The following is a 10865-nucleotide window of genomic DNA, read 5'->3' as shown; positions in this document are numbered from 1 at the left end:
GATGACTGTGCACTTCACGTGCCCGTTGTGAATGAGGTCACCAACTTCCCTTCAGTTCACACTGCTGTCAAAACGCAGCACTCAAGAGTGCATTTGAGGGTCACTAGTGAAACAAAAATCTCTTCCCTCACCCTGTACTATTGCAGCGTGCTCTTATATGCAACATGATTGTGACAGATACTTACTGGGCAGTGGCTATAACATCACTAAAAAAGCCTTTCCCACTAGTATAACTTCTAGGCATAAGTTCACACACCCACACCACCCCCAAAGCACTTAACATATCCAGGTAACCTTGGTATGGAAACACCAAAGGTTGGAACTTTCTGGCTCCCCAGGAATGACAAGCAGGCAGGCAGGCAACCATTCAATTTCCTTTTATTTTCAAAGCAATGGCAAATCAGCAGGTGATGGCACAGCAGGTGGGAAGCACATGGATATTGACGGAAAGACTCTCTCCACCTCACTTGTGACAGTCTTCTTTACAAACAAGAGAGAGGCACAGCTCCCTTGCACCCAGCATCACTTTTAAAAAGGAACCAGGGCAGGTAAGAAACCAAGACTATAGAGTGGGCAAAGAAACCTGCTCTAGAGTCACGTTTCTATGTCCTCTTCCTGGATAAATATCCCCACCATGGGCATTTTCTCTCTCTATATAAAATCTGCCCAGTATACAAAAACAGAAATCATATTTATAGAAATCATATTTCCCTACAGAATTGTCAATCTTTTCTTCCCCAGTGTCCTAGCAGCTCAGCAAACCAAACTCCACCTACTGCTGGTACAGACACAACTTCCCCTCCTCCCTCCCTTGAGAGGCTGTCCCTCTCCATCCCATGGGATCCATGTGAGGTAGAACACTCCTTTTAGCACCATAGATTCCACGCATCCCCTCTATTTGAGTCAATGAGAACAGGTTTTCCTGGATCAGGAAACCTGGCCCACCAGCTGCAGCACCCGCTGGGAGAGGTAGAGGCTGGCAGGACGACGAGCTAAATACTGGCACAGTGTGTAGGGACAGATGGAGATGGACAGAACCTGGCAGAAGAGGAACAGGAGGAGTTTAGCCAGTCCACGCCCCCTTTATCTTTCTCAGTTTAATCCTCCTCATTTTCACCCTAGCACTCCCATTTCTGCAACTCACCTTGCCGCTACGGCAGATTCCTAGCAGGCTGTGGTGTTTATCATCATCAAGTACAGTGGCAAACAGGATATCCCATGCCAGGTGGACACAATGGATGACTTGTGCTGTCTCGACATCCGCAAGGAAGAGCAAGGCATGTTTGGTAAGAATTGCTGCCACACCTAAGTGGGGCAGGAACTAGAGGACAGAAAAGTAGAGTAATACAGTCTGTCAAACCATTCAGATATCCTACACTCATACTCTATAAGCCTTTCCATGGTCTCCTACTTACTGGGGCCTCCAATAGCAAGGGAAAAGAAAAAAACATTTCCTCCTTGGAATGAATGGATACCGAGAGGGAGCATGCTTTGGCGGTGAAGAATCTACTTGGCATGCAGAGAGTCCAAGATTCAATTCCTGACATCTCTAATCAAAATGATCAGGTAGCAGATAAGGAAGACCTCCACTTGAGACCCAGAAGAGGTGCTGCCAGTCATAGTAGATAATACTAACCTTGCTTTTCTACATGACGCAGTGCAAGGCAACTTCATGAGAAAGTGTAGTCAACTATTTGAGTAGAGGCAGCTAAGAAAGGGAAAGCCACCAGAAGCAACACCAGCCAGGTAGGTGAAAGTTAAGACCATTCATACCCCACATGGCCAGATCTTGCTACATAAGCATATAATTTTATATGAACCAGAAAGCCATATATATTCAGCCTGCAGCATTTGCTAGGTTTCTAGGTTGAGAATATGAGGCAGCATCATATAGCATATTTAAATTTTAAATATAAAGTCATGTTGAGAGTCCTGGGCATCAGTGTTAAGATAAAATGACAGCTATGAATAGCCCACTTTCATTACTGCTACCAAACTCACCTGTACAGCACTAGGAAAGTCACCGGGCCGAGCTCCTTTGAAGGGTAAGTTGCCCCGGGCACTGAGCAAGGCTGCATTCCCTGGCTGATGGGGGCCCAGCTCCACCACATGGAACTTGGGGGGTGGGATGGAGAAGACACATGATTAGAAAATCCAGCCATATTCTCTGACTTCTTTCTCCAGCTGAGCAGAACTGCCACAGTCCCCAGACCTCTTCTCCTGCCCTTTGGAAACCCAGCTTACCTGCCCAGTTCGTTCCTGGCCTCTCCGCACAGCAGCCAAGAGAGCTGCTGAAGGCTGAGGATTCCTAGAAAATCTGTGCTGAGGCAAGGCCACTGCTTGGGCTTCTATGACTTGAGATAGCTGGCCCCCTCGCCAATAAAGCTGGGTTAAACCTACAACCTGGCCCTGTGAGAAAGGAAGAAAGGTTAGGCCATACACTCAGTAAATAATGGGACTGGGGGTGGGGGGAAATCCCATCAGGGCAGATTACTTACCTGCTCAAGCCCCAGAGCAGAGAGAGCCATCCATATACAACTGGCATCCTGTTGGTACCCTACCACCTCCATGCCCCAGAGTCGTTCATGTCTGCTAAACTGACGTCTTGGTTTGGTACCTTGGAAAGAGAATGCAGGGAACACATGAGATCAAGGTCTCCAAGTCCATCAATCCATGCAAAACAGCATCTCAAGTAGACATTGTCATTATCTTCTGTCCCTGTGCTACTTACTGAATCTAGCCTGAAGAATGGGTTCTTTTACACATAAACTAAATAAAATACTTTCAATCCATTTTCAGTGCACTTTGCAACTGGATTTTACTGTGTGAAATGGTAAAATCTACTTGCAAATGGCTGATGAAGTGGATTGAAACTGAGTTATTCAGCATGTGTGAAAGCACAGATAGTCACCCTATTTTCCTTTTTAGCAGGGGGTTCTAATCCTCATTCCCAGCTTCATCCATCAAGCACCTACAGTGTCATCTACAGGGAGAAAAGCGGAAATAAAGATATAAAACAAAACAAACTTTTATTCATTTAATGCAATTTTATCCCACTTGTCCTCCCAGGAAGCAGCATAAATACCTCTCCCCTTCTCCATTTCATCCTCACAACAACCCTGGAAGACTGGCTGAGCTGAGACAGAAGAAATGACTGGTCCAAGATCGCACACACTGCAAGCCTAAGCAGAATTACACATTGAAGTAAGTGGATTTACAAGGGTGTAACTCTGTTTAGGATTATACCATTGGCAAACGGGGAAATGAACCCTTGTCTCCTAGACCTCATCCTGCTCTCTAATGACTACACCACACTGCCCAATAAGTTATCCCTCATCCTACTTCCCATTTGCTGAACTTTTGCAGACCCATACATTCCAAGACAGTTCTCCTCACCATCATCTTTCATTGTATACCCCACTCCTTCCAGTACTCACGCTGGATGGTCCAGTGCAGCACTTCTTCCTCTGTCACCACAGCTAGAGTACTTGCATCTAGCCAGACCCAGTGCTCAATAGGGTGGGAAAATTCCCACTGGGATTTTAAGGAACGCTGGTCCACATCATACACCTGGGCCAGCTGCCTTGCTAATAGGAAGCAGAGAGAAATGTTAGGTGATCATTAAAACTGGAGCCAACATTCAAAGCCCTTTAATTCCTAAGCATGGACAATTAGATACAGTAAGTTGCACAGCACCTTTTCTTATATCAGCTAAGCTGAATGAAATCCCTCCCAAACTAAACAAAGCAGAGTAATTACAGGGAAAACTATGAATGAGAACTTGGTGTTCAGCAGCTCATTCACCATTTGTGTCAGAAGTTACTTTAGAGAGGTTCAAGGTGGCAGAGTTTGAGACTTCATGAATTGATACTTAGAAGTTTATTCCACCAAAAATAGCCCTAGATGTAGCCTAGCAGGCTATTAAACAATCCAACATCTCTATCTCATATACACATTAGGGTATCAAACAAAAATTGCAACCATTTTACATTTCATTACCACTTTCTATTAAGAGACCAGTTGTAACTGAAGCTCCAGCATGCAGTATGAGAAGTTTTAGCTCACTCCAAGCCTATTTACTTATTGGTACACTGACAGGGCAATTCTAAATGGCATTTCAGTCTTGGAAGTCAATGGGCTTGTAAGGATACAACTCTGCTTAGGATCACTGTATGGTTAGTTTTACCTTTATTTCTCAATACTTAGCTGACGTCAGCTCTATCAATGCCCTACTCTTCACCCCAAGACTGTATTTGGGAATGCAGTAATATCTCTGAATCCCTAAGCCCAGCTCTTCATTTCCATTTCTTATTGCATCCCTCTTCCATATTCAATATCCAGCAACTTTGCCAGTACATACCTCTCACAGCCAGAAGTGGACAAGTTGGGTTAGCTAATGCTCCTTGTACTTGATGTAATGTCCAGCTTGGGGGAGCCCGATCTTCCTTAGGAGATGTATGGGGATCTAAGAGGGTAAGACAGTGCCGGGAAGAGTCCCTGTGCCTCACGCACAGACGAGAGGCAGAGGTGAGGGTTACACGGGGGTAGGTGATATATTCTGGTGCAATGCCATGGGCTTGCAACTGCCGGAAGAGGAAAGAGGAGTTTCACTTCGATATCCACAAAATCATCTTATTACTTGATCCTCACAAAAGAGAGGAGATGCAATAAAGTCTAGCTTAGATATACTCAAATTGTGACCGACCACCCTGAATTAGAGGTGCCAATTGACCAAGGGCCAAAAGAGCCTAGAAGCTTCTTTTTGCTTTTCAGACCATTTGCCAGTGAATGCTTTTCAATATCTGAGCTTTTGTGCTGGCCTGTGCCCCCCAAATTCATCCACGTATAGAATTTTCTTAAATTTCAACACTTGGCATCTCTAAGCCATACATGGCAGCCCACCAAGAGCTCAACAGTCCCCTGGCTTAGCTACTTCTTGGGAAAGTTGATAAGCTGTTAAGTTGTATCTGGGACTTCTGAAGGTTGCATATCACAAATATCTGAAGACTGGGTTCTCTCTAAAAATTACCTACTATATAATTTCCAGGAAAATATAAAGCAGAGAACACCATGCTTCTAGTACAGAGCATACCCCTTTCCTACAGCCACCTAATCAACCAATACCAGAAACAACTCTGTAGCTAGTTATCATCACCTATCTTCCCCATCTCCAGAGATACCCTTTAAACTGACAGGTGAAGGATAATTTTGTTGGAGATATATCAGCTATGCATTTCATCAAATCCCCTCAGACAATAATATTTTAGATAGACTCTCATGCCTTCTTTTAACAAAGGTACTCAGTGATGTATTTTCAGTGGTCAGTGGTCACTCAGACCTATGAAGTTTTTAAAAAGCATTTCCCCCTCCCCAACATCAGCCTTCATTTGACTGTATGTGGAAAAGTACCTATTTTATGTGTGAATGGAGTTCCTATATATTAACTATATTGTGGATTGTTGGGGTGTATTGGTTGTTGTAAAGGGCATAGTGGTTATTCAAATACATCCACCAAATCCATTATCCATCACCTTACTAGTCCATCTTTCCTCCACTGAGTCCAAATAAAATTACCTTAAGTTGTCAAGCCATTAGTCCACCAGTAGTCTTAAGTGCCATTCACTGGCAGCAGTAGTGTGGGCCTCCAGAACAGATCAGCTACCTAAAAGCCTTTTACTGGAGATGCTCAGGGCACGCATTTACAGGGATTATCCTACTTCATTCTCAAAGCAGTCTCCTGAGGTGGTTTAGACTGGGGGACAGTGATCTTGTACTAGACTTTCACTGAGGGCCGAGATTTTAATCCAAGCCCCTCCAGTTCAAGTCCAGCACATCCTTTCAGACTATTGACTTATTTGTTCAATCAAAAATAAGATTCCAAGAAGAATTGTAGAAGACTGCAGAAAGAAGGAAGTTACTTCTATTGCTGACTGGATAAAAAAACCTCCTTTGTACTGAAAAGGAACAAACTGAAAAGATAAAAATGGCTTTACGAAGGCCTACCTTTGAAAGTGGTTTTTGTGAAGTATCAAGCTGTTTTATTCTCTGTTAGATTTTTTTTTTAAATGGGCAGCATTGAGTAATAACATTTTCTCTTAAATGTAAATGTTGATGTACACCAACAGTTATAATAAAAGATATATAAGACATCCACTGAAAAGAGAGAGACCAGAAAATCCCTTACTGGGCTCTTGTTTTGTGATCAATAAAAAAGGTAGTTCCCTGTGCAAGTACCAGTCATTTCCGACTCTGGGGTGACATTGCATCATGACATTTTCACGGCACTTTTAATGAGATGGTTTGCCATTGCCTTCCCCAGTCATCTACACTTTACCCCCAGCAAGCTGGGTACTAATTTTACCAACCTTGGAAGGATGGAAGGCTGAGTCAACCTGGAGCCAGCTACCTGAACCCAGCTTCTGCCAGGATCAAACTCAGGTCGTGAGCAGAGCTAGGACTGCAGACCACTCTGCGCCACAGGGCTCTGTTGTGATCAATACCCCTATCCCAAATTTAAGAATACTTCCCAATGGCTTTTTAGTCTGTATGTGCTCAAACCCCATAGGGTTGTCAGCAATGGGTTGGGAAATACCTTCAGATTTTGGGCATGGAGCCTGAGGATAGCAAGGTTTGGACCTCAGCAGGGCACAACGCCACAGAGTTCACCCTCCAGAGCAGCTGATTTCTCCAGGGGAACTGATCTGGGTTGTCTGGAAATCAGTTTTAATCTTGGGATATCTCCACGTGTCACCTAGAGGTTGGCAACCTTAGTATCCCTGCAGGCATCTGTGGCATACTTCTCCCCTCCATTTTACTTGTTTTTGATTAACTGTATTCATTAACAGGAGCTGCACTGCTGTCTGCCTTACAGTTGCCAATCTCCAGGTGGTAGCTGGAGCTCTCCCAAGATTACAACTGATCTCCAGTCCACAGAGATCAATTCACCTGGAGAAAATGGCCACTTTGGAAGGTGGACTCTGTGCATTATACCCCATTTAAGTCTCTCCCTACCCTTCCCCCATACCTATCCTCCTCCTCAGGCTCCACCCCGAAATCTCTTGGTATCTTGCAAGATGGAGCTGGCATCCCTAGCAGCTTGCTTGTTCTTTACATTACGCAATTATTTCTCTAAGCAGTGTATTCCCACTCCCCAGGTATGCCAAAGGGCACAAAACCATTAAAAAACTAAAACAAGCTGCCTCCGTCCAGCTCTCATACACTTATGTTTTTCAGTTAAAAAAAAAATACCCACGAAAGAGCCTTAGAACGTCGCTCGACCCCCTCCTTCTCCACGCCCCACCCTCGGAGAACCAATCCGCAGTCTAAGACGTTTAGACCCCGCGACTCCACAAATCAACCCTCGATGGGCTCCAGCCCCCGAGTAGCCTCCACTGACAGTCTAGCGAGTATTGCTGTGTAATCTTTGATTCAGTCACGATTGGGGGCGCCGCTCCTACTGACCTGAGTTAAAACTTCCACGCGGACCGGAGACGCAAATTCGGTCATAGCTTGATGTTTCAAACCAGCTAAAAAGCCAAAACAGGAACAACTAGTTTTAAAAAAAAAAAAGGAGCTGAGAGAGAAAAAAAGGAAATAGATGACTGAAGGCATAATCGAATTTGGAATTATAAAAGGAATAATCGAATTTGGAAATATTGGGATAGGTTATTAGAGCACGCGATTACAATAAAGAACACGGTCGGAGGAAAGCCTTAGCAAAATAATAGCACCCTCGTCCCAAACTTACCATTCTGTTATAAGTGGCTGCATTTGGTTCCCCTCTGCAAAGTTTCTTTGGCCTCCCCCCCCCCCCCCCGTGTACTTTATATTGCTTCCAGGGTCGATCCAATCAGCACTAACAAAGGGAGGATCCCTCAGCTGCTATCAAAAGTCTGGTCTTTGTCGGGGGACAGGTTAGGAATCCCGGTTTTACCAGTCTATCCAACCCGGCAGTCTTTTGGCTTCATCAGATCAGGAAAGAGGCAGGCAGGAAAAAAATAACCCAACCTGGAATTAAAGGTAGAGTACAACCAGCTTGCTCAATGTGGGTTATACCCACTACAGTACTTTCCATATGGGGATGGGTTGTGTTTGCTTGTGATAAAAGGCAATGACAGCAGAGATTCCACATGCTAGCACCTCCCCCCCCCCCGCGTATTTCCGGGATCCCCCCCTTCTAAAATTGGTAGTTGAATCAGGTTCCCTGAATTCCCACCTTTCCCACCTTTTAATAATAATAAAAAATATTCTAGTTCCTTAGGTTGTGAAAATATTAGGGAGGAAGTGCATAAGCAATAAAAGGGACTAGAGACTTGTTTTTAAACAGGATTGCCAGCTCTTGGCTGGGAAATACTTGGTGAGTTTGGGGGTGGAACCTGAGGAGGGCGGGATTTGGGGAGGGACTTCAGTAGGGTCTAATGCCATAGGGTCCACCTTCCAAAGCAGCCATTTCCTCCAGGTGAACTGAGATCAGTTGTAATCCCAGGAGACCCCAACCACCTCCTGGAGGTTGGAAACTCTATTTGGAAAGAAAAGCTGGGAATTCAGAGAATGCAACAGTCTCATGTTTATACCATTGTAATCGGATTCAGTTGCTAATCTTTTTAAAGCTCTCTGGTGGTGGGAAGAAATGGCCTGCATGAAGTAGGGAAAATGGTGTTGGCATTGGTGGCACTGGGAAGATCCAGACCTTCTTCTCCATGTGGGTGCCATCTTGGCTTTGCTGTGGCATTTCTAAAAATAGTGCCTCAAAGCAGGTTTGGGGAAGGTCATAGGAAACCTAGGAGGTGTATAGAAGCACCATGAAGCTATGGAGAATAGGGTTGACACTCCCCAGTTGGGGGCAGAGGATCTCCCAGTTTGCAGGCTTTCCCCCAACTTCAGGGTTACCAGTAAGTGGGGGGGGGGGGAGGGTTGAATGTCTGCTGGGCACTCCATTATACCCTATGGGGACTGGTCCCCATATGGGATAATGGAGAATCAATATATGGGTATCTGGGGCTCGGGGGCTGTTCTTTGAAATAGAGACACCAAATTTTCTGCATAGCATCTGGTGCCTCTCCTCTAAAACCTCTCCAAGTTTCAAAAAGATTAGACCAAAGGGTCCAATTCTATGAGCCACCAAAGAAGGTGCCCTCATCCTTCATTATTTCCTATGAAGGGAAGGCATTTAAAAGGTGCTTGGTCCCTTTAAATGTGATGGCCAGAACTCCCTTTGGAGTTCAATCATGCTTGCCACAACCTTGCTTCTGGCTCCACCCCCCAAGTCTCCTGATATTTCCTGAGTCAGACCTGGCAACTCTAATGAGGAAGCAGGAAAAAACTCTGCTTCCAGTAGCATCCAAGTGGGGCAAACAGTCCATGCACTTTTGTTGTTGTTCAGTCACACAGTCGAGTCCGATTCTTTGTGACCCCATGGGCCAAGTCCATGCAGAAGTAAGCCTATATTGGGGATGTTGGGAAATGAGCTACTCGCATGCTTCTGGGGTGTGTCTAAGAGCAAGAGAAAAGACTGAGGATTATGAATGCAAATCGAAGTTTAAGACAGACCAGGCAATTCCAAGGGATAGCTGTGTAATAAAATCAAGCAGAAGCTCTAATGCACCTTAAAGACAAACTCATAAATTATTCCCGTTTAAGTGTCTGTGAGTCAAAGCTCACTTCATGAGATGCAGGAAGAGTTGTGGCTATTGGGGTGTGGACTCCAGAGAGCGCTGGCAGAGCAGAATTCACATCATAGAGGGCAAACAGGTGATGAAAATTCAAACAGTGGCACAGCTGGAGCGCTACCATGTTTAATTGAAGTAAGTTAGCTTCAGTGATATTTCCTCATTTTTCCTTCAGAGGGTTAAACTGTGTCTAAGACTTCAGGCTGTCTGTAGTGGCTTCACCTGATAGGCTGCTCCTCCAAACAACAGCAGCCCCTGCAGATGGAAAATGAGCTTGTCACAAAGGAGGTTTCACTAGAATCACTGATATGCAAGTTTTCTGTGTGTGATGAATGATTTTTGGTATGGCGAGTGTCTCCCCATGTGCCATTTAAAGAGGTGCAGCTCAGACACAAGTTTCCCATTTATTTACTACAATTAGACTTTCATTGGGCAAACCAGTTTACAGAATAAGTGAAATCATAGCAGCTCAAATACAACTTCCTCTGTATAAAATCAAGGAACTAAAATTGGTGAAATAATCCATCCTAAGAAGCCCCAGCAGATTCAATGCTATCAAAAGCTCTCCTGATTAGAACAGATTTACAAAGTTTGTGAAAAGTGTGTGTGTGGAGAGGGGAGAGAGCGGGTGACTTAGGATGGAATCCTAAGGATACTATCTGGGGAGTAAGTCCCATTCAATAGCATGGGGCTTACTTCTGAGTAGACCTACAACCAGTTTGGGATTGCTTACTTAGAACAGGCCACTGTGGATTGCAACTTTAGGATGGTGAGGACAAATTGATCTTTTGCCTCATCCTGCTCTGAAGTAAGTCATACTGACTTTGGTAGGATTTAGTTTCAAGTACATGTGCATAAGAGAGATCTGAAATCCTGTGCACAAATGTGAGTAGAAATGTTGGAATGAGTGGGACTTCTGAGTAAACTTATACAGGATCGTGCATATTTATGCAGTGAAATGAGTTGGATTCTATAATATAGTGGGTTTCATACAGATATGTTTACCCAGATGTAATTCCCACTTCAAAGGGATTTATTTTTGATATGTACATTTTGGATTACAGCCCTAATTAAACTCTGAACTGCGTGATATTCACAGGGGGAGGAGCTGGCTCTTTGGTTAGAAAGAATTGCATTGCTTGAATGAACTGGGCAAAATTCTGTAAAATATGAGTGTCTGCTCACTATTTATATTGT

General features: G+C 44.3%; 1 protein-coding gene across 2 annotated transcripts; it reads right to left on the bottom strand.

Annotated features, from left to right (window-relative positions):
• Positions 1–361: 361 nt before the first annotated feature.
• On the bottom strand, positions 362–7948 carry LOC132572529 (clathrin heavy chain 1-like). Of its 2 annotated transcripts, XM_060239677.1 has the most exons (9): positions 7748–7948; positions 7462–7526; positions 4361–4583; positions 3438–3587; positions 2499–2617; positions 2245–2409; positions 2002–2115; positions 1145–1321; positions 362–1038 (listed from the first exon to the last, which is right to left on the bottom strand). In XM_060239677.1, exons 2-9 carry the CDS (start codon positions 7504–7506, stop codon positions 928–930), a joined length of 1104 nt encoding a protein of 367 aa, XP_060095660.1. In that variant the 5' UTR covers positions 7507–7526; positions 7748–7948; the 3' UTR covers positions 362–927. The 2 variants fall into 2 exon arrangements, with proteins under 2 accessions (XP_060095660.1, XP_060095659.1); XM_060239676.1 differs by lacking the exon at positions 7748–7948 and having other exon boundaries at positions 7462–7732.
• Positions 7949–10865: the final 2917 nt, after the last annotated feature.

The sequence above is a fragment of the Heteronotia binoei genome, chromosome 5, assembly GCF_032191835.1.
Source record: "Heteronotia binoei isolate CCM8104 ecotype False Entrance Well chromosome 5, APGP_CSIRO_Hbin_v1, whole genome shotgun sequence".
NCBI classification, from domain to species: Eukaryota; Metazoa; Chordata; class Lepidosauria; order Squamata; family Gekkonidae; genus Heteronotia; species Heteronotia binoei.
The sequence above is the reverse complement of the archived record's forward strand: the minus strand, read 5'-3'. Positions and strand labels throughout refer to the sequence as shown.

What these genes read in the sequence shown, in the direction of transcription:
- LOC132572529 (XM_060239676.1), bottom strand. Translation starts at nt 7,611, where the DNA reads ATGCCTTCAGTCATCTATTTCCTTTTTTTCTCTCTCAGCTCCTTTTTT. An exon ending in GCTGCACTGGACCATCCAGC is followed by an intron (nt 2,618 to 3,437) that starts GTGAGTACTGGA and finishes TCTCTTTCCAAG; the next exon opens with GTACCAAACCAAGACGTCAG. An exon ending in CTGCTCTGGGGCTTGAGCAG is followed by an intron (nt 2,410 to 2,498) that starts GTAAGTAATCTG and finishes CCTTTCTCACAG; the next exon opens with GGCCAGGTTGTAGGTTTAAC.